General features: G+C 33.4%; 1 protein-coding gene across 1 annotated transcript; it reads right to left on the bottom strand.

The window, feature by feature from the left end:
* LOC126749067 (uncharacterized) lies at window positions 1–24,128 on the bottom strand. The gene is made up of 8 exons (XM_050458683.1): window positions 23,987–24,128; window positions 12,158–13,221; window positions 3,944–4,202; window positions 3,700–3,878; window positions 3,499–3,644; window positions 3,128–3,347; window positions 2,235–2,327; window positions 1–251 (listed from the first exon to the last, which is right to left on the bottom strand). Exons 2-8 carry the CDS (start codon window positions 13,190–13,192, stop codon window positions 105–107), a joined length of 2,079 nt encoding a protein of 692 aa, XP_050314640.1. The 5' UTR covers window positions 13,193–13,221; window positions 23,987–24,128; the 3' UTR covers window positions 1–104.
* Between the last annotated feature and the right edge of the window lie 613 nt (window positions 24,129–24,741).

The following is a 24,741-nucleotide window of genomic DNA, read 5'->3' as shown; positions in this document are numbered from 1 at the left end:
TTTTCCAAAAACACATTTTATTATGAAAAGTACATTTTATTATTAAAGATAGTATTGACATTCACAAAACTAATAATGTCTAATACTTAATACATAAGTAGTATTTAAAATAATGGCTTCAATGGGCCGGTAAATTCGTTAAAAGCTCCTTGAATGTGGTTAAAGTCAAAGGGGGAAAAATATTCACGCAGCAAGTTGCGCAACTCGCGTAAATACCAAGCGAGTTTCGGGATGTTGTACTGCCCCCAAAGCTGCAAAATTTAAAATAATTTTAATTATTTAATATTACTTAGAGCAAATTTGGCTAGTCAAGAACATATTTAGGCTGGTGACGAACCTCAAAAACTTTTATAGGAATGTCTTTAAAAAAAAAAACATTTATTTTCATTTAACTCTTTTTTTCTCACCAACATCAATTTTTGTGGCAGAGTTGGAAAATTAAAAATTATTTCTGATGAACACGTTTATTCCATAGCGCCTGGATTGCTGAGATATAATACTTTGCTACACAAATCAAATACCTTGTCAAAAGTGTCAGGGATACTGTTTGAAAGTGGGGAAATATGAAGGATAGCGCAGCCTCTATGACTATTGCAACTAAGCAATCAACAAATTTTAATTAGTTAAGTAAAAAAGATTAAAAATATTTTGTATAGACTCGTTACAAAAGTGTCTTAAGTTGTTGACACAAATTTCAACCTTCCTGCGAGCTTTATCAAAGCGTACTCTAAAACTGGCCCTTCTTGCTAAAGCGTTTTTGTACAAAAGAATTGATTGTACTAATCATGATGATGTTCATGTAATTTGAACCATCCCTGATACTATGAAAGTAATATGAGTGGAGTGTCATACATAAATAATCAGAAAGACTTCTAGAACATCAGAAACCTATAGAGGCTTTCTTCACAAACAGCGTCCTCAGTAAGTAGTGTCTAACACGTTTTAAATAATTACTGATGATTGGTCGAGAAGAAATCAGTTTATGAATTCTCAATCTGAAAACCTTGTCATATTGCAGTACCACTCCACAAGCATGCAAATAATAAGCATTAATTTATTTTTCATATAGATGTATATTCATTATTTAATATTATTTAATGGTACAGTAATTTAACAGGCCAATTACAAAGCTGAGGCCTACAAAATAAAGAATAATTAAAGTGGAAAGATTATCGAATATGTATTTATCACAGGAGCCATGAAAATGTGTGCAATAACAGAACTAGACGTCATATTTCCGCTGCTTCTCTCTATAGAGGGGCTTGCCAGAAGGGCGTTTCAACTAAACGATAAGAACAAAGACATCATCAATCAGAGAGCATGCACATCTCATACAAGATGCATTCCATTATTCGATTTTTCTAAAGATCAGTTTGAGGAAGAACGTTTTTATTATTTTAAAAATTAACACTGGAAGCAATTGGATGAATGGAAAAGCTTCCCAGTTACTCAGACATCAAACACCATTCACAGGTGGAACGAAAACCAATGAAGGAAGAGGAGCATGAATCTAGTTGGAGCCCTGGACTTGAAACATATACAAAGTGTGCTCAACTAATCCTTAAGCGACAATCAAGTGGCACGATCTTCACATTTTATATCTTAATCAGGTTTGAAATGCCACGCGACTGCTCAAAGAAACTTAATAAGTTAAAAAATAATACGTTGATGAGACCGATATTTTGGTAAGAAAGCGGTCGAGTTCGCCTCAATTCGTGGCATCAGAACCTTTCTGAGGCATAAGTAATAGTTTATATACCAATGAAATAAACAAAAGGAAAAGTTAGGGAATTTTCCGAGAACACCTCTGGAAGGATCTCCTTAAATTAAGATATTCCTTAGAATCGTAAACCGTAGGTTGTCGCTATTCTCAGAAAAAGAGACCACTGTTTGTGAGCATAAATTCAGCAATATCGGAGGGCTCAATAGGTTTCAGTTTTTTCAATTCAAAATAGTTTAAAGAGTGACATTTCTCAAAGAATCTTCTTCTACTATGAAGGTATCACTCAGGAAATACAACAACCACTTAAAGATCCTCAGCCAGCGCTTAAAAACAGCCTTGAGAGAGTTTTTTTGGACCCAAGTGATTCTATTCATGAATTCATTAAATTCTGTACAGCTAAACAGTTAACTAATTATGTGTATAATTATAATAGTAAGTATTATTCTGCTTACAAACAGCATACTACACATTCACCATTCAACAATCAATTATTTTTTATTTATTATCTTACCTTAACGAGGTACCGAATATCACGTATAACTTCATTCACGTACATGTACTGGTCGTTTCTAATCTTCTGCGAGATGCGGTTCATCTCTCGGATCTAAGAAAAAATACAAATATGAATGTCTCGATATAATAGGTCAAACAAATAGGTAATAAGTCAAATTGAAGAGTTTCTTTTCCTTGAAGTATTAAATTGAAACGAAACCACACCAGAAAAGAAAAGGAGTAGGAAACTGTAAAGCTTCACATGATACACCCAAACCAATTCGGTAAGCACCTGATAAGTTTCCCACTAAGCTACAAAACAATGGAGAAGATGAAAGTTCGTCTACTGAAATGGGTTCACTTTAATGACCCAAAATGGAATTGTACGCATTTCAAATCGATTTATGATATACCCGATAAGTCTTATCCGAAGTTAATGCGAAGGGAAATGTAAGCAAGGAAATGCAAGTAATTGAACTCTCCTTACTGGACCACTCCAGCATATTATTTTAGGTTCTAGATGTTGTATTTCATGATGTGATTAAAATAAATTGCTTAATAATTATATTGACTTCCTGGTAACATATTGCAACCAACCTGGCTGGGTGAGCCACCAACCAGGACCAGTTTGCTGAATTCTTAGGAACCTTAGAATTTTTTAGAGGGATCATGTTAATTCCTAACCTACAATGGTGGATATTACTCAGAATGGCTGTCAGATACCTGCCTGCTTCCCAATATGCAGATTGTTTAATAAACAGAATTTACAACAAAATGTTACTGTAATTGAAATTGGCGAATTTCTAATACATAACTTTGCTTAATAGCTTGTTTGGCTTCCGAAATTTCAATGCTCACCTCGAATTTGGGACCCACTCAGGTTTCTGAGAAATAAAAATGGTATATACTTACTTCTGACTCTATAGTTAACGGTCCGAAGACACGTGCTCTAAAATCAATGATCATTATTTCCAGAAGGCATTTACCAGCCTTTGTCAATCCTCCGGTTTCGACTTCATAGGGATTTAAGACGTAACGTCTCTGAGACTGCGCCTGCTGTGGGGCGGGCGTTTTGGGAAAGGCTCCCCTAGGATCTGACCTTGGTGCAGACTGTGATGCAACCGCATGTGGCCTTAAAAAATCACAGTGAGGTTAGATATCAAGAAAAATTAACTATTATAATTATAAGCAGAGTTATCGCAACAAAATTTTGCTCTTGTCGAAACCTTAAACTTTCTGTCTCTATTTACGGTAACGTCTCTTTCAGCGAAATTACAACTTACCTGCGGGCACCTTCGTTTTCAGCCTCAACGGCCCTGGCGAACCCACCATTCCAGATTGGGGGAGCGAGGGGCATCATGGGAGCAATTGGATTAATGGGATTTTGCACATTACTTGCTCCCTCGAAAGCAGCTCTTACTCTGCTTCTCTAAATTATATATAAAATTTAAATAGAAGTTCATAAACGCTACAGTTGTACACACCTCCAAATGTTGGGCATTCCGGGCAGCTCTTGAATTCGTTTCTAATCTGGTGTCCAAATTCAAATCTTGAAAAATGTTGAACATTTGTTTAGCCAACTCCATTGTTTCCTTCTCCCAACGCGTGAAACAAGTTTGAAATCTTACATTGAGGATTTCTCTAATGGCGCAAATTTTTATCTCTATAAATAAATTATGAAAATTATAGATTTTAAGATATTTGATAGAGCCGAAGGGTCTACTTTACCATCTTGGTGTATAAAATAACCCTTTACGATGAACCAAGAGTTAACCAATCGAACGAATGCGTAAATAAAATCCCTAGTAACCCAAGGAAGCCCGTGAGTCTCAACATTCATGGCAGTTGAAACAGGTTTAAGCAGATCTATCCTGGTACGAATACAGAGATGTATCAAGTTCCGGAAACATGGTCTGTGTTGGTTCTCTTGTATTATTTTTATAGCCGCTAAAATGGACTTCTCCAAGAACGTTTGAAAATTTGAATCCTGAAAAAAGTTAAAACTGTTATCAATCTTAAAATAATAAGTATCTTTTAAATAATACGGATATTGGTACATACTTTAAATCTAAACCCCATGGTGAAATAAAAAAATAAACGTCGAAAGAAAACGAGGCGCCAAATCCGACCGATGATATAACAATTTTAGTTTTATATAATACAACAGTTTAGAAGTTATTGAGTACGTACGTATCAATCGATTCAAAACATGTAATCCTAGAAAAAAATTACTCTTTTATTACTTGGCAAGTACTTTCAACTTATGCGCAACTTACTTGCGCATGAAGATCAGTGCTACACTAGGAGATTGTCGTGTGGAGATCAGAGTGAAAGGGAAGCTATGGCGGAACATAAGAGGATAAAGGATAGCAGAGAATGGCGCAATATTCACTTAGGACAAGGCCATATGATGATCGCCCTCAGGATGTGTAATAATATTTACAATTCTGATATCCAGATATTCTATAGCGAGTGAAAAACTAAGGTTAAAGAAAGGCTTTCGGGCGGAAATTCCGACCACGCAAGAATGGTCAACAAACAAAATCAAGGAGCTAAACGATTTCCAGGCCTAATACACAGATGGCTCATGCATGAAAAGCATCAATTTGGCCGGAGCCGGAGTGTACAAGATGAAAACGAACACAGGGAAATCCTTTCCGCTAGGAAAACACACCACAGTTTTCCAAGTGGGCGTGTTTTCTATACTTGAAGAAGCAAAGAAACGGAAAGCATTAAAAGGTAACGAAGGGATTTACATCTATTCTAATAGTCAACACTAACTTTACTCGGGAATGTCACAACAATCAATAATAAACTGTTCCTTCCCAAATAAGCTTTAATATTCAAATAAGACAAGTTTTTCGAGTAAGGAAATTGCTAGCATATTTTCGGAATACTTTTCAACTATGTATGCGGATACTAATCTTGATGTTATGTCATCCCATATCATACCCATTCTCACTGTATTATAATTTCAGACATATTTAGTAAGCTATCTTCTCTTGGCACCAACAAAAGACCAAGACCAAATCGAATACCTAAACTTTTTCAAAAAAAATTGCGGTTTTCACCTATCTAGACCGCTGCATCATACCTGTCTCTCTGTCTGTCTCTTCAAACAGGAGTATTTCGGGGCTTTTGAAAGAAGAGCTTTATTAAACCTATATTTAAGTCCCATGATAGAGCCTCTATTGCTAATTATCGTCCTATTTGCATACTCAATTTGCATAGTGCAATTCCCAAGGTGTTTGAAAGTTTGGTCTGCGGCTTTCTCTCTCCACTGTTGGATCCATTATTGTTGCAACAACAATTCGGATTCAGACCTTGTAGGTCTACAGAGTTAAACCTCCTTACTCTCACGGACTTCACTTTGCATGCCTTGGAGAAGTGTTTTCACACAACATGCTGCTTCATCAGCTTAAGCTGCTTGGGATTGATAAAACTTTGGTGTCTTAGTTCGGGGGCTACTTATCCAGTAGAAAGCTTATTGTTTGAATTTCCAGTTTTCTGTCTAGGGTAATTTGGGTCCTATCTGACGTTCCTCAGGGAAACTCACACCTTAGAGTACTCCTTTTCAATGTCTTTTTAAACGATATTAATATATAGATATATAGATGATAGAATGTTGTACTTGCTGCAATAACCTGCTTTTTGCAGATGTTCTGAAATAATTCAATTACAAGATTAACTAATACAGTTTTGAAAGAATATCTGTTATCAGAGACCTCGGTGTTACACTAGATAAGAAGCTCCAGCTTAATGTTCATTTAAATAATGCTGCTGCTAGGGCCTTTTACATGCTTGGATCTATTAAAAGAAGCACTCAAAAATTTATGGGTATAGAGTCCTTAAAAACCCTCTATTGTGCGTTTTCACCCTGAGGACGGATCTTGTATCTGGTCGCCATACTATGGAATTCATATTAACAGCCTTAAGTTGGTTGAATACCAACAATACATGAAGTTCTTAACTTAAAACTTGTAGCATATAAGCTCAATATTTTAGATAATTATGAATTATAATTATAATTATGGCTTGAATAAATTTGTCTCTAGAAGTACCGGACCGGGTGATCGATATTCTGAAATTGACTTTTTTAGCTCTTCATATACATTTTCGTTGTTTTATTAAGTTTGGTTTATTTTGCTGATAATTAAATATTTAAGTAAGTAATATTGCACAATTAGGATGTATTTATTTTTAAGATATTTGATTGTTAAATTAATATATTTTGTAATTGGCTTTTCGTTTTGTAAAATCCATCGATTAAATAAAATTTTGATTTCTTGTGTACTTATTACTGAATATGGGCTAAATTCCAATGAACTAAAAGCTTTTAAACTAGAGCAATATAAAGTTGCAGGTTTTTCAAATAAATTACATAGCATTGGGGGAGGTTCCATGTTATTAGTTAAGGAAAATTTTGATAATAAAAAATTTATAGGGTTAAGTTAATTTTAATCGACAATATCTACATTGTCTGTTTATATAGAACCAGGCGGTGATATTGATTCCTTTCTGCCTGCTTTAAAGGCTGTTTTGGAATTAACAATAGGATAGATCTTGTCCTGGTTGGAGATTTCAACATACCCTTTAACATCAGTCAGGGTATCACCCTCACGTTTCTCCATCTTTTGGGGTTATATACAGGACAATTTTTGAGCCCACACATGGAAAGGCTTGCTTGGACACTGTGTTTGTTACTTTTGAATTTGACCCACTTGCGGTTAAGATAATAAATCCTCACTTCTCAGATCATTTGGGTCAACAAATCAGTATTTCTCTTATATTTAAGGTCAATATCTTTTGTTGCTTAAATGGATCTTCTAGAGGGTGCGTACTTCTAGAAGAAGCAATCTTTTCCGAAAAGAGAAATTAATGTAGGATCTGATCAGCCACGTACAGTAGGCTAATTTGATAATGATGTAAGAGGTATGAGAGAGAGTCTGAATTTGTTAAATTAGTGCAAGCAGTACAACCGACTGACTGATTGGATAGAGTTTAAAAATTGGAAAAAAGACATAGAACTGCTAGATGTAGAAAAATGGCAAATAATGATAGAGATTTAGATTCCTCCAGAAACCCTTGTAAATGTATGTAGTAAATTCTATAACTTCCAAATGAGGTAAGGCAAAAATCAAAGGTGCTATTGACTGTGATATATCCCTCCACCAAGATTTCAATGATTATTTTGCAGAGATATTTGATAAATGACATGTCAACTTCTGCCACTCCACTATTTCATTTCTTGAAAAATGTGACTTTTATATCTAGTACATTTTGAATATGAATAAAGTCAAAAGAAGATAAATTAAACCATATGTTTTAATTTCCGATTTTCAACCGTTTCTGAAATAATCCGTTGTGAAGTTTTTTTGTAAGATTTTTTTATTTTAAAACCAACACAAACAAATAAGTAAAAAAAATTACAATAATTTAAAATGTTTTCGAAAATACTCCCACCAACTTCAAGGCATGCTGCAGCACGTTTGTTAAGTTCTCTTGTGGAGTCCTTCTACGGTTTCTACTAGTGTTTCGTATACTAGAGCTTTTATCCACCTCCAGAGGCAATAATCCAGTGGATTTAAGTTTGGTGACCTCGGTGGCCAAACTTGAGGTCCTCCTCTGCCAATCCAACGATCAGGAAAATGATTATCTAAGAAATTACGCACTCGCCGACTAAAAAGAGGCGGGGCTCCATTGTGTTGAAAATATATTTGGGGTCGAACAATTAGCGGAACATCATCCAACATGTGTATTAATTAAATGGTCTTCCAAAAAACGTAAATATCCTTCTCCAGTAATACGCTCATCTAATACAAAACGGCCAAACAACTGGTCGTTCAGCATTCCACACCACACGTTAACACTGAATCGATGTTGAAAGTTTTGTTCAAACCTGGCATGAGGATTTTCATCTGACCACCGATGTTCATTGTGTCGGTTAATAATTCCATTGCGGGTAAAATGAACTCATCGCTAAATAAAATGTATTTATCTAGGCCTCGATTTGGTTGGATCCATTCGCAAAATTGAACACTTAAGCCATAATCACCCTCTTGAAGATGTTGAACCGGTTGAATATGGAAAGGCTTAAAACCGTTTTTCCTAATCGAAGTTCTTAAAGTCAAATATTGGGCTCAATCCTAATTCTGATTTACATAAATGATCTTCCGCATAGTTTTGAAGGTGCCAAATTTGTGCTCTTTGCGGATGATACAACTGTTTTAACAGTGGTATTACCTCCTTAGAAATTCAACCAATTTCCTATGGCACTCCTTAAAGCTCATTTATTTGCCCCTATTGCATTCAGTATATATTGCTGAGATGTACTAGATGGTTAGACATGCCAAAATTACAAAAATATGCCGATGATTCACAACTCTATATACCAATGATCACGCAAAATCTTCTAACATCGGATCTAATAAATATTCAAACCTTTGCGTTAACTCAATCATAGGAAACAAAAAGATAAGTAAATACTTTGAACGTAACTTAGACATTAATATATCTGGAAATCGTCTTTCGATTGTCAAGCAACCAAAGAATCTTGGTATTATTGCAGATAGTTCTCTAGCATGATTAAAATTAAAAGCTGCTTATTTAAAAATGTATATAAACTAAAAAAATGTATTCTTTCCACACAAAAATAGGTATTGTGTGATATTTTGATTTGCTCGCTTTTTGATTATGGAAAACATAGAGTAGAAAAAGTTTTTCGAAACATGTAAGATTAAAGCGACTTTTAAAACAAAGTTCTCAGGCAATCGAGCAATTTAAAACGTTAATAAAAGACCGATTTCGCCAATAAACCATTAAAATTAAAATTTTGATTACTGTTTATTCAGTCGTGATGGACCTCGGTGCTTTTGTTCTTTTTCTTTGTTTTTTCACATATACATAATATAGTGAACTTATTGCAGTTGATAATTGTAAAACTTTAACTACATTTAAAACAACACAACGTAAATTAAAATCCTAGATAATGATTACTATAATAAACTCGATTAGACAAAAAGAACTTAAGAAAAGATTCTCAAAAAATAAGAACAATGTTGAGTTAAAGAATACCTATAAAAGTTACAGAAATAAAAACGTAGTCAGGCGAACATAATAAACACACTCTTTCTTACACCACTTGGAAGAAATTAAACAATCCAACATATTTCTAGTTTGAAAACAGGTATAGGTGGGATCTCCTCTACATTTGTCAAACAATTTCACGAATCTTTTCTTAAACCATTAATCCATATTATCAAGCTTATTTTTTTCCACAGGAAAAAATACCAGACCCTTTCAAGGTATTAATTGTAAGTCCAATATTTAAGCAAGGAAATAAAAGCTTTATAGAAAATTATAGGCCTATAAGTTTACTCAGATACAAATGACGCTAAGTTTAAAGTAGTCAGTTAAATTAAAGGCGTCCTCGATAGGTGACAAATGTGTTGCGGTATTCTTGGACCCAGCCAAGGTCTTTGATTGCTTTATGTGCTTGAACTAAATGATATCAGAGGTCTTGCCTACGATATATTTAAAGACTACTTGACGAAAAGAAAACAAATACTAAAGATGAACAATATCTTTACTCCCATTTCAATATTAAGCGTGTCTTAATATTGAAATGGGAGTTCCACCAGGCACAGTATTAGGCTAATTGTTATTTATACTATACATCAACTTGCTTGATTATAAATTACCGAAATAGATGGAGCAATAATTTCATATGCAGATGACACAGTACGTATGTTTAGTGGAGACACTTGGAAAGCTGCGAAAGACAAAGAAGAGAGAGGATTAGCAAAAATCCAAATTTGGTTGGATCAAAATAATTTATCTCTAAAAATTGGTAAAACCACCAAATAATTCAAATTTAACTTCCTTTTTCACCAAATAATTCAAATAAGGTGGGTTTAAATAAATTAAGTATTAAAAATAGTAATGGTAACGTATTTGATATAAGGGAAGAAGATAAAATAACCTACTTAGGAGTATAAATTGACAAGAACCTATGTAAAAGGTTTAAATGCTTTATTCATAAATTTTATGAGCTGAGACAATTTCTAAATAATCAACAACTTATGATCTACAAAACTTGGATGAATCAATAATTAGATATGGCATTCTATTTTGAAGTGCATTACATGATAATGCTCTTCACCTTCTGTGGTATTCACTAAAGTGTAACACAAAAAAACATATTGAGGATCATATTTCGGATAAATTTTTTTCCACGAAACGTTTATATTATAACAACTTAATTTTAAATGCACATCTACTTAATTGTTATGCCACTGTCATGTTTTACCATAAAAATCCTCAGCTTAAAATAGTTTCGAATCACACAACCCAAGACAAAGAAGAAATCTAACTGTACAACTTCAACATACAACAGCAAATCAAAGATTTGTAACTTATATATAGGGCCAAAAGTTATTATATTTAAAATAATTTTAAAAGGAACGTATGGTTTCCTGTAATCGATAAATTGTCCTTTTTGTTGCATAAAATATTTTCTTTTTTAAAATAATATTATATTTCTTGTAGTATTATTCGGCAAATAAATGCTTGTAAATTTTAATTGAATTAAAGCTTCTCTCATGAATTTTTGCTACTTAATGAATTGGTATTTCAACACCCCAGAAACATATTTACCACTAGTGTATATAAAATATTTTTTGTGAATATGTTGGACATTTATTTAGAAAGTTGACTAGGTTAAAAGAATTAATAAAATATTCTTTTTTTAACCTAAATTTTTATAAACAATAGTATTATAAAAAAATATATTCTACCGATACTGTAAACACCGAGAAACCTGCTGATTCTCAATCATTCCGGAATGTCAAGTGGCACAGCGCACGGCGTCTAGAGGGTTGGCGAGAATCGTCCAGAACAGCGTTAAGCCGAGTATATAAGGTCCTGTATCGCCAAGAGTTGTCAGTTCAGTGAAGAAAAGTTCGAACTATTGGCGCGAGATTTAAATAGTTGTAAAGAAATACAGGAAAAAAATAAATGTGAGAGATCGTGTTTTTGTAGTGAAGTGTGTATATAAATTAGTTGACCATTTTCGATTATTTTAAATCACACCTAATGAACGGACAAAAAACTAGATTATTTACATTTTAAACAAGTTGCGAATAATTTAAAGCAACTGGCCAATTTAAAAGATCTACCTTTTTTAAGCCTGTAATGTAAGTATGTGTTATATCAATTGAAACCATGGTTATGATTTTCTAAGTTAACACTGGATCGCTACGATCGAACACCCTCGCTCATTTTTAGTACGCATTCGGACGCTCGGCGTTTTTTAATCTGAATAAACTCTAAATTAAAGCATATGCTTTTACATTTATCGAAAAGGACATTAGGAACTCAGTTTCAGGTTTTCTGGTAGAGACAACATTGCTACTCTTATTTGTTCAGCAGTGACTCAGATATCACAGCTTATGACATAGAACATGATGCCCACCGCAAAATAAAATATTTAAAACTAGTATCATGGCCATTATTCGGATAGTGATACAGAGAGACAGTTTAACTGCTTTCACTTAAACAGGTTGTACACCATAAAGACGAAATAAGATTAGATAAATTACACTGACATTCAAAAACGTTGTCTTCTTTAGCTGCTTTCAGTTGAAGACATATAGAAGATCAATGAAGAACATGTAAAAAGACAACATAAACTATCTCTATGACAAGGGAGATCAACAACTTATTTGTGACTAGATTAAATTAATATTGGTCTTAATGCATGACCGAGAAGTAGTTTGAAGTGGTCATTGTCGGAGAATAAGAAACAACATTGTCCTATTTTTTTTAGAAAATAAGTAACCATGCTCAGAATAATATTTTTTTTATAATAGAAAATTTCGCTAACTGAAAAAAAGAATACTTTCTACCACCATAAGAAAATGAAATAATGAAATTTAATCTTACCGAAAAGGGTAGTTCTGGTAGAGGTGGAGCTAGCCTAGCCAATTCAAACCAAGTTGCTACTATTTCTTCACCTCTTGGTACATATCGATTGGTATCATGTCGCCAGATCTCGCCGATAGGTATCGGTCGTCGCCGAAGCACCTCTTGTTCACCTCTTCCTTCACGTCTTTGGTCGGCATTCAGCCCATATTGATTGGATGCATTTTGCCAAAGGTTTCTGATAGATACTACAGGTGGTCTTGATATCGCCAGTGATGGTGGAAACATCTCTTCTCTATCTCTTGGGCGGATGTTCGGCACATTAGAGGGGTTTTGCCAAATTTGTCTGATAGGTACCACCGGTGCTCGTGGCGTTGCTAATAGGGATGGCGATGGTAACATTGAGGGGGGTGGAGCACGATAATCATTTGATAAGGAAGGAAATCGTAAAGGCTGATGAAGGCCGCGAGCTGCATAGCGAGCGGCGTCAGCATTTGCAGCAGGAGAACTACTGAAACGCCAGTTGGGGCCAGTATAAGCATCTGGCAGTCCGCCTGTCGCCGATAATGTGTTGCCAATGTTGCCTCTGTTGTCAAACGTGCCTCTGTTGTCAAAGTTGCCTCTGTTGTCAGAGTAGCATCTGTTGTCAAAGTTGCCTCTGTTGTCAGAATCGCTTCTGTTCTCAAAGTTGCCTCTGCTGTCGGAGTTGCCTCTGTTGTCAAAGGTGCCTCTATTGTCAAAGTTGCCTCTGTTGTCAAAGTTGCCTCTGTTGTCAGAGTTGCATCTGTTGTCAAAGGTGCCTCTGTTCTCAAAGTTGCCTCTGTTCTCAAAGTTGCCTCTGCTGTCAGAGTTGCCTCTGCTGTCAGAGTTGTTTCTGTTGTCAAAGTTGCCTCTGTTCTCAAAGTCGCCTCTGCTGTCAGAGTTGCCTCTGTTGTCTGAGTTGCCTCTGTTGCCTATGTTATCAGAGTTGTCTTTGTCGCCAGAGTTGTGGTTTTTGTCAGAGTTGTCTTTATCGCCAGAGTTGTCTGGATTATTGTTGGAGTTATTTCGATCCATTATCTTTTTAGCGGTGATTCATGGACAACCTGCAAGAGGATTAAAATTTCAAAAAAATTATATGCAGTGAATGCAAATATTGAAAAGTAGTAAGTACAAATGTTTGTTTAAATAGAGCACCGACCAAAATAACCCAGTATTTGTCACCTAAGTTTTCTTTTTAATTTGATACGATGGTTGGAACAATCTTTTAACATGAACGATTGTTTGAGATTTGTTGTTTTTTGTGACCTGAGGATGGCGTAATATAGGCCGAAACGCAAGCAATACTAAAAATATAACAAGAGTTTTATTTGATCCGATATCCAAGCGACATGAAAAAATGTTTGAAATGTTTGTTTCATAATTTAGCGAATTTCAAAATCAAATGGTTTCTTTTTTTTTTAATTTTTTCTTTATATAAGTAAGATTTTTAATTTGCAATCATCTGAAGAAATTACGTGTTTTACTGATAACTTTGCCATAATATATAAAAGTGACTCCTAGGATAGTCTCAAAAATAAAGCAGAATCTGATTTGACGAAAATGTTCAATTGATTCAATAATCAGAAACTATCAATTAATTTATAACTACTCATTGCCTATTTTTAAATATTTCTCATCCAGATAAACAAATCAGAATTAAATCTACTAGAAAAATCAAATATTTAGGTGTGGTTCTCGATCACATTTAAAATGGAACAACCATATTGCGCATGTTATTAATAAGTTAAGACCATTTATTGGCAAGTCGAAGGAATTAAAAAAATCTTTTAATTGTTAATATTTAAAATTATTGAACTATAGCACAACAGTATGGCATAGTACAGCCATCCCTTTATAATATAAGATTTTAGTATCGGGTAGTGCTTTGAAGACTCATTTAACCCTTTGGGACCCAATTTTATTTTTAATAATTTTAAGGATGTTTTTGCGAGTTATAATATTCTAGGAGATCATTTGACAGTATATCTATAGTAGTTAAAATAAAAAATATATATACAGGGAGAGCAAAAAATTGTGAGACAAATATATCCCAGCGGGATTTTTATCCCTAAATATCCCTAGGGGCCAAAAAAACACATTTTTGTATTTCAAAATTTTTATTTTTTTTATTCACAAAAAGACAACCCGCAAAGGTATTTTAGGACGAATGATAAAGCGCAAAACATTGCTTGCACAACCCTACATCGCACATTGCACAAATAGTAGTGGTTCTACGTTCTTTTTTCTTAAGAGCGCAACGAGCACTTCTTCGCCGTTTCGATGTTTCTATTGGAAGATGATCACCCACATTTTTCATTACTTTTGATCTCTTGGCCTTCCACAACTGTTTCTTCGAAGTTTGACTGAAGTTTGCTGTTCGATTAGGTCCTCTGATAAGGTAAATAAAAATTCCAGTAAGGGTATCTTTTTTTGGGTACGACGTAAGTCATACCCAGCTGTTAACAATAGCAAAAAGTCGATAACATTTTTTTCTACCATTTGCATGATTTTCTGCCAGAGTCATACAACACCACTCATCTGATCAGCCAGATCCATTCCACCCATGATTTCATTGTAGTATGCGATAGCAGTGGGACATGGTACGTCAACTCTCTGCCCAGTCTTGTCTTTTCTCTTCACACAGGTCATATCAGGGGTATAGTAGTTACTTAAAAGAATAACCTGCTTTGTATCTTGCCGCCATTTGATCGCAATAGAGTTTGTTTGATTTGATAAAAACTCGCATTCACCCCTAGACATTTTCCGTTTTTCGATTAATTTTTTTGGCGTGTCTTTTCTTGTAATAATGGCTGTTCCCACAGCTGGGTATTGGAGGAAATCCATCGGACTGATGTAAAAAATCGATCAAAGGCCAGAACTACGTTTGGATCATCTAAAGTACCGCGAAACGGGGCTACTTTGGCACACGGGGTAACTTTGGCAGAGCGTGCGCGCCTTTGTTTATATTAGGCTTGTTTGTCTAGTTTTATTATTCAGTGTCCGAGAGTTGTTCAGACAGGTCGGTGTGTTTCGCGGCGCGAAATATGGTGCGAAATTATAGTAGGTTGCCTGGATCGAGGCCCTATAAAAACTACACCGAACAAGATTTAGCGAATGCATTGCAAGCTGTTAGGGAAGGGAGGATGTCACAAGTACGAGCTTCCAAAACATGGAAAATACCTAGAGGCACTCTTCAGAATAAGCTGTTTGCGAATCATGAGGGTCGTGTAGGTCACCCCACCATCCTTATCCAACAGGAGGAGAGGCTAATTTCAGAGACCATCAACCAGGTAACAGATTGGGGTTTTCCCGTTACTGTTAGTGACGCCAGAGAAATCGTGCAAAAATATGTTACAAAACAAGGCAGAAATATTCCTGGATGGCCCAACAATAGACCAGGACCCGACTTTATTGAAAAATTTATTACCAGAAATAATATTAGCATTCGATTGGCATCTAATATTAAGCGTGCACGTGCTTCGGTTGGGCGCGCCGATATAATGGAGTTTTTCGATAACATTAAACCTGTTCTGAAGTCCATTTCTGCGAAGCAAGTGTTTAACTATGATGAGACTAATTTCACAGACGATCCCGGGGCCAAAAAAGTTTTAGTTCGTAGGGGTACTAAAAGGGTTGAAAGGGTTCAAGAACATTCGCGTTCAGCAATAAGTGTAATGGTCTGCGGAAGCGCAAATGGAATCCTACTACCACCAATGGTAGTCTATAAAGCCAACAACATTTACGAAAATTGGACTGTTGGTGGCCCTTTAGGGGCAGTTTATGATAACAGCAGCAGTGGATGGTTCGATATGAATCTCTTTGAGGTCTGGTTTTTTAAACTGTTGCTGCCCCACGTCAAAGAAAATTGTAATGGTGAATCAGTTGTTCTTTTAGGTGATAACCTAGCCTCACATTTTTTTCCAACCGTGGTAAAGGCTGCTAAAGAAAATAATATTTATATGGCTCCTTTACCCCCCCCCCCCCCAATTCAACTCACTTTATGCAGCCTTTGGACGTGGCTTTCTTTGCTCCCATGAAAAAGAAATGGAGGGCTATTTTAGACGATTGTAGAAAGACCAGTCGCGTAAAAGGCACTCTGCCTAAAGAACTCTTTCCGAATCTTCTGGATCGCTTGTGGAGATCTCTACAGAAAAGAGTAGAAGACAATTTAAAATCCGGATTTCGTGCCACCGGAATTTGTCCATATGATCCGCAGCAGCCTTTATCCAAATTGCCAAAAACTCCAATTGATGCATCTACGAGTGATATTTTGAATGATAGTTTATTAGAGTTTCTTCAGGAGACACGTGGACAATCAAGCACTAACCCTAAACGAAAGCGGGGACGAAAAATTATTCCCGGCAAAGAAGTCGATTGTGAAGAAACTAAACAGGACCAAGACAAGGAAAAACTAATTGAAAATGAAAATAATTACAAAAAGAAGATTGCGGGAAAAGGGAAAGGCAAAGGAAAAGCAAAAATTCTTTAACAATCGACATTAAAAGATGTCAATCTACCATCATGCTCAAGTACCCACAATGAAGACGAATGCGGAATTTGTGCTGCTTATTGGTCTGGTTATACTGGACCAGACTGGATTCTATGCAATGGTTGTTTTAAATGGATCTGTGGTATTTGTAATGAGGGATCCAAAGAAAAATATTATACCTGTGAGGCATGTGAAGATGATTAGTATTTATGTTATTTTGATTTAGTTCCTTTCTTCTACTGTGCCAAATATTAGACGAATATTTTTTGTTAGTTTTTAAGTGTTTTGTTTAAGAATATAGAAATTTCATTAAAAATATTGAATGTTTTATTTAAAAACTAAAAAAAAAGCCTAATTTGGTGCCAAAGTAACCCCAGGATGGGCCTACATTATATTTATTCACATTTCCGTTTGGGTGCCAATGTAACCCCAAAACACTGGGCTACTTTGGCACCCATCTTTTTAATTTTTTTTTTCGAAAACGTTTTATTGTAAAAACCCTATTTTAAGGCAGGTATATAAGTATGACCCGTATTGTTAGTCTTGATTTGCCTCAAAATGCCTCAAAACCTGCACAAAGTACGTCAAAAATACATACGGTAGTTCTTTTTGACCTATACCCAACAAAAAAAATTAAGCAAGCTTACAAACTGAGGTCATAAAAATGTATTCATCGGGGCAACATTCAAAAGGGGCAACTCTGTGCAAATAAAAAAAACTATTAAATACCTAACTAAAATACCTCAAATTTATAAACATATTAATTATAAATCACAATTATTCATTGGTACAACGTTGCAATGCACAACAAAAGATGCGAGTGTCCAAGACATAATCTCATAACATCAATATAAAATCTGAAATACCATATATTATGTGAAATAAATGTCTTCCTAGCGTATATGCATAAACCAACGATGAACTTTGTTGTAATCATAAAAATAATTAACAGTTTAATACATTAATATACAACAATATACATTATATACATTACCCACAAAAATTTAAATTAAAAAAGAAAATAATTAAATCTCGTGCACAATTTCAAATTAGTAATCATGCCATAAATTTTATGGTAAACTGCCTTAATATTGGACCTACCCAATGGTCGAATTTATAAGGTTCTTGAAGCATATTTCAGGCTATGAATTATATTTTTTTAAATGTGACATTCTTGCTTATTTCCTAGACTAATAACAAAGTCTATAATATATTTCAACAATTTTAATTATTGAAATATATAGACTTTGCATAACTTGATTTAATATAGTTCTTGCTGGATTCAGCATAGCAAATCATATGTGTGTATTTCGGTGTAATAAAAAAAAAGGTAGGGAATTACGTTTTTTCATAAGGAACCTTTAGAAATCATTTTTATTCTAATATTATCTGGCTAAATATGGAGATTTGTGTGTTATATAATTAGGTAAATAGTTTGAAAATATATTTTATTTCCCTTTTAATGAAATTTTAACGCAAACAAAGATTGCGTAGCCCTTTTTCCATTTATTGGCACCCTAAGCCAACTATAGGAATATTTTTTTTACAAACTATACTTGCCTAAAGTTGGCACCCTTTAAGAATTTTTTTTAAACTTGCCACTTTCAGATATTGTAAATAAAAAATAACCACAACTATAAAAATGTAGTATGCAAATTTAATTTACTGAATGTGTTTTTGTTATATTGTGGTCTAAATTATTACTTTAGATAATCAATGTCCAAGTTACGCTTTTTCGTTAAACTTTTGTTTATATGAGTTTTTTACTTTATTTATAATTAATATTTTAAAATATTACGTTAAAACCCCTTCAAAAATGTTTTTTCGGTAAAGAAATAAAAATTTGTTAATATATTTTTTTTATATTGGTTTAAATAGGGTGACAACTATAGGGACCACGAAATTAAAAACTTTCTTATTATTGGCACTCTTCTTTTATTGTCCTTTTTTTGCAGAAAATTAAACTTAATTTAACTTTTATTAAAATAAAATAAGATAAATAATAATTTATCATCTGCTAGCTAGCTGGTGCTAAGCCAGTAACTAATGTTTTAACATTAACATTTTTTTTAGATGCCGCTAAAGAAAAAAGAGAATATTATGAAGAAGCTCTTCAAAAGGCAATAAGATGTCGAACTTTTAAAAAATTCACTTCACCAGAAAACCGTATCGGTTGGAGATACATTTAAGAAAACTTCCAAAGAACCATTCACAGTATTATCTGAGGACGAAAAAACAAAAATAGTTAACTGGATTGTTGAAAGCAAAAAAACAGTTTTCCCAAAAATAAAAAGTGATATTCAGATTTTAGTACAGCAATTTTTAAATCAAACAAAAAAACTGTATTTAAAAATAATTATCCAGGATATAAGTGGTATAAATGTTTTCGATTGAGGCACTCTATTTTGGCACAGAGAAACCTACAAGCAGTAGCAGCAAGTGTATCTGAGCAAGAATAAGAAAGTGGTTTAATGCTATTTATGTATACTTTGAGGAAAAAGGATTCCAGAGTATTTTACAGGACCCAAGAGGGATTTTCAATGGAGATGAGACAAATATTTATTATTACCCCATTGACATGAGAAAAGTTCTTGCTCCAAGAGGAACTAAGAACGTGCATGATCGATCAAGGAGACGCCAAACCGAATTTAACTGTAATGTTTACTTATTCGATGTCTGGAACAGTTACACCACCGATGATCATCTACACAAACAAAAGCCTAGCACAATGTGTTAAGAATAGTGTACCCAAAAATGGAGTTATGCATTGATCATGGATGGATGAAATAGAGCATGTTTTATACAACAGCTTAGTGAAAGCTGGTACAAAGTTTCCATAGCACTGTTGGTCGACAGCCATAAGACTCATGTTACATATGATGTAAATACACTTTGACCTACATAATTGTTATATCCTAGTATTATATCCTAATGCTAGGATACTATAACGAGCTGATATAATAAGTTTTAAACACTTAAAAAAACTTGTGGAAAATTGGAGTTCTAGACTAGCAACGAAAACATCCATTTGTAAAGCTTGGAAAGCCTGACTTCGCAAATATTTTTAAACAAGCTGTAAATAAGTTATTAAAAGAATCGAATGCTAATGAAATGAAATTCTGATGCCCTTGATTATTCCAATGAGGAAAAAACTGCACAAATTTTGTAGAAAAACCCAATGAAATTCCTCTAACTGAAACTGTAGAAAAGACTGTAAATTTTCAAGTCTTTAAACAAATCATTGGAGATGAAAAATGCGAAAAACTTTACTAAACGTATACTGAGGAAGAGATATCGAAAATGCCTATAGTAATTATTGACGATGGTAGTATATTCTTTAAAGAAATTGCTACGATTGAAGATAACATTAGTATCCAAGATGTAGATTTTTTCAGTCAAAACATAAATTCTTCTATTCCTACTTTTTGCAACGTGCTAAAGCACTTGAACGTGAGGGAAAGAGAGAAATAAAAATAACTTCATTTGCTATTTCATCTATATTTCATTTACTATTTCACAGGCTTTAAAAACAAGTGGAAGAAAAAGAAAAAAATTCTGAAGAAAGAAAAACTTAAAAAAGAGAATAAAAAGCAAGAAAGCAAGCAACCAAGAAATAAAACAAGCCAAATAATCCAAGAAAAACAAATAAAAGAATGAAATAAAGAAGATCATCAAAAAGAAATTTTTTAAGTAGAAACCACAAAAAATAAGATGGCTGATAATACCTCTCATCAAATAAAACATAGAAAACCAATAAATGCTAATCTAAAAATTCTAAACAGAAAAAGATTGCAAAAAATGCTTTAACAAAAAAGTAAAAGGCAACATGAAAAATAATACAACAAAAAGACACATGAAACTGATTTAAGTAAAATAAATAAATAAGATTAATTATATACCAACCGAAGAAAATGAAGAACAGTTTTCGGAAGAAGATGGTCAATATTTTAATTCCGAAAGTATATTTTTTAAATTCTCTAATCACGAAGTAGTTATAAGTTCACAAAAAATTCTCACGTTAAAAATGTATTTAATTCTGCATTGTCATTAGCTCCTAAACCCAGTCATGTAGCAGCAGAAATGAGTTTATGTTTTATATGTGTAAATGATTTACAATATAAATCATTTAAAAAGGGGTATTAAATGTCAAACATGTAACAGGCAATATTATATTTCATGTCAAAAAGAAATGTATAGGTTTTTTTAGTTTATAGGTTTGCAATTTGCCTTTCTAAAAGTTCCTAGACTTTCCTTGGTTCCTATCAAAGTTTTTTTTTTTCAATTTAATATTGAAGAATATAAATGTTGCTTTTAAGTAATTATTTGTATGTTTTCAGAAAATCATTTTAATTTTTGTTATTTACCTAAGTGGATTCGATATTTTACTAGTTAAATTAGCTTTGTTTTTTTTTTTCGAAGTCTGTTACACATTATCATTTTAAATTTTAGGGTAAAATGAAAATCCTGCATTCTCCGTCCATTTATTTATTAAACATTTAGTTATTTAAAATTCTCTACATGTTTTCGACAGTGGTGTCCATCATCAGGGGATAAAAGGTTTGAAATTGGTATTGAATATACGCCCCAGGGTTTGATTCCATGTCAAAAGCCTTCTATTTGTTAATTGTATTTATTATTGTTAATTCTATTTGTTAATTCTATTAATTTATTGCTCAGAATTAGAATATATTAGAATATATATTTTTAGCATACTGTTCGGTCCTTGTCACAACAGAATGTAAATAAATAAAATTAAAAAAAAAAAAATAATAACAAATAGAAGACTTTTGACATGGAATCAAACCCTGGGGCGTATATTCAATACCAATTTTAAACCTTTTATCCCCTGACGATGGACACCACTGTGTCCGAAACATGTAGGAAATTTTAAATAACTAAATGCTTAATAAATAGGTGGAGGGAGACTGCAGGATTTTCATTTTACCTTATATAACCTACGACTCCACTGCAAGTATAGATTATTTCAAATTTTGTTATAAATAGATTTGGTACGATGAAAATATTTGTGTTTTAAATTCAAAATATATATCTATAACTTTTTTTAAAGAAAATCTTAGTATAATAAAGAGTTCCTAAAATTAGGTTTTTTATTTAGGGTGAACGAATTATTGTTAATATTAATTGTATACTAATTATTGTTAAGTGTATGAATTTAAATAAAACAGAGGTTTAATAATAATTGGGCAAATAAGGGTGCCAGTGGTTGTGGGTAATATTAACAAAAAACAATTAAAAGGCTTAAAATGCAGTCATAAGGATAGAAATTTCCTTAAAGTGCCAACAATTGAGTAATTTACCCTATAAAATAATTGTCTCTCCAGAATATATGCAGATACCAACAATTAAACGCCAAGAAATAACCCTGATTTTCTACCCTTATTAACTGCACATATCCATGTTCGTTAAAAATAATTAATGTTTAATTCTTTACCCACAAAAATTTTAAATAAAAAAAATTAAATGCCTATAAGTGCCTATGCATAACTGTAAATCAGTAATAAGATTTAACGTAAATCACAATTATTGGTACAGCGTTGCCATGCAAAACATAAGATGCTAGTGTGCAAGACATAATCCCGTAACATCCACATAAAATATGAAATAACATAAATTATGTTAAATTTTTGTCTTGCTAGCATATGCATAGAGCAACAATGAAACACCTAGAAATAACTTTAATTTTCTGTTCTTATTAACCGCGCAAATCCGTGTTTGTTGCAATCATAAAAATAAGTAATCTTTTATTCATTACCCAGGAAAATTTAAATTGAAAAAAAAAATAAATACCTATAAGTACTTATGCACAATAAATTAGTAATCAGATTTATTATAAATCTTAATTATTGGTATAGCATTGCAATGCAAAACATAAGATGTGAATGTGCAAGATATAATCTCATAACATCAACAATAAGAAATACCATAAATTATGTAAAATAATTGTCTTCCTAGTCTAATAATATATGCATAAACCAACAATGAAACACCAAGAAATAACCTTGATTTTCTGCCCTTAATATTCGCAAATATCTTTATTCGTTGTAATCATAAAAAAGAATTAATGTTTATTTCATTACCCACGAAAATTCAAATTGAAAAAAAATAAATATCTATAAGTGCCTCAAAAATCATAATTATTGCAACGCAAAACCTAAGATGCGAGCATGCAAGACATAATCTCATAACATCAACATAAAATAAGAAATTTCATAAATTATGTAAAATAATTATCTTCCTAGGATATATGCATAAGCCAACAATGATACACCGACAAATAACCCTGATTTTCTGCTCTTATTAACAGCATATATCCTTGTTCGTCGTACATAATCATAAAAAAAAATTAATGTTTATTTTATTACCCACAAAAATTCAAACTGAAAAAAATATATTTATAGTACCTATGTACAATTTCAAATTAGTAATTAGATTTAATATAAATCACAAGCATTGGTACAGCAATGCAAAACATAAGATGCGAGTGCACAAGACATAATCTCATAACATCAACATCCATCATAAAAATAAATTTTTAATTCATTACCCACAAAATTATCAAAAGCCTCACTTAAAAAAACCTTTTTTAAGTGAGACCATTTATGTATATTATAATTACCCATCCAAATTACCTAATTTATAAGAAATAAGCAAGCAAGTAAAATAATCGTTGCAGCTACGGGAACCCGAACCTAAAACTTATAACCGCTCGCTCGTGCACAATCATCAACACATCATCCAACGTTCGAAAATATTCTTAGCGCTTTTGAGGCGAATCAAAATTGACCGACTGAGTGCTGACGTGACGAACGTTGCGCACGTACGACTTTCTTTGCCATGAGGCAAAAAGAGAAAGAAGATATTGGCCGCGTCCTCTGAAGGACATTTTTTGGCGGGAGCGGTCCCTCGTAGCCAGATTTCCCCTTAGCAACAAGAATTTTTCGCTGAATTTCCACAAAAAAACGTGCTATATGGTAACGCACATAGAATATTACAATGGGATGAGCGGTGATGCCTTCAACTTTGGAAGGCATCATGTGGGGCCCCCCCAAGGTATCCCCAAAAGTCCCCTAGCATCAAAAATATTCCGTGGCTTCCCTGAAAATGTGTAATTTGCCCCCAATTTAAGTACCCCTGCACTATTTAAGACATTAACCAACCCAAAAATGATGAAACTTTCTGAGAGGACGCCATTTTTTAACCATGAATCTAAAAAAACTTTAAAATTTTTTAGCCACCCAGCGTTCAAGGATACGATATCGCGTAAAAAAATACAAAATCATGTTATGTTTTTATTGTTACGTAATTATATTAGTACTTACAATTAGGAAATTCAAGGGACGACCGCAAAAAAAAATTACTAGATAACGAACACAAAGGGCAAACGACTATCTAGACACGCGAAGAAAAAATACTGGACAAACAAAAGCTTTTCCTAATTCTTAGAACGCCAACGGGTTTTTAAAGATGTCGCTGGCGTCACTGCATCCGCGAAAATTTGAAAACGTTAAGCCATTTCGACGCGAACCGACGAGTGCGCATTCAAAGAAAATTCGAGAAATTTTTATCTGAAGTCAAAAAAAATTTGCAAAAGCCATAAAAAATTATAAATAAACTAAAACAAATTTAATTTAATATAATTTAATTTATTAAAAAAGGCCGCTTACCACTATTTTCTCCGCGCCGTTCCCCCACTCCGCACTAATCGCATGGCGCATGCGGTAATTAAAGGAACTATAGGCGTCATTAGTGCTGTCTAATGAACATCGACGTTTTAAGATTTTCGATAGTTGGTCGTTGATTTGTTATAGACGTTAGTTATATTCGGATTAGGTCAGATAAAGCCAAATTAATAATAAAATACATTTTTTTAAACGGATTTACGGCGTAATTAGTGCTGCGCGTTGGTAATTTGTATTTTAAGAATATTAGATTTATTTATATTTGGTTTTAATTTAATAGGAATAAAAATATTTATAAAATTAGGGTTAAGCTGATTTTCTACGCGATTAGTATTGCGCGGTGGTAATATATGCCTATTTTTATTTGGTAGCCTTGTCTGGTGGTCTGGTTAACT

Source organism: Anthonomus grandis, chromosome 22 (assembly GCF_022605725.1).
Source record: "Anthonomus grandis grandis chromosome 22, icAntGran1.3, whole genome shotgun sequence".
In the NCBI taxonomy this organism is placed as follows: Eukaryota; Metazoa; Arthropoda; class Insecta; order Coleoptera; family Curculionidae; genus Anthonomus; species Anthonomus grandis.
The sequence above is the reverse complement of the archived record's forward strand: the minus strand, read 5'-3'. Positions and strand labels throughout refer to the sequence as shown.

Excerpts from the sequence above, each read along its gene's own strand:
- LOC126749067 (XM_050458683.1), bottom strand. The coding sequence starts at position 13,192 with ATGGATCGAAATAACTCCAACAATAATCCAGACAACTCTGGCGATAAA. Across the intron at positions 4,203-12,157 it reads TACCAGAACTACCCTTTTCG|GATTCAAATTTTCAAACGTT; the intron begins GTAAGATTAAAT and ends AACTTTTTTCAG. Across the intron at positions 2,328-3,127 it reads CGTTAACTATAGAGTCAGAA|ATCCGAGAGATGAACCGCAT; the intron begins GTAAGTATATAC and ends ATTTTTTCTTAG.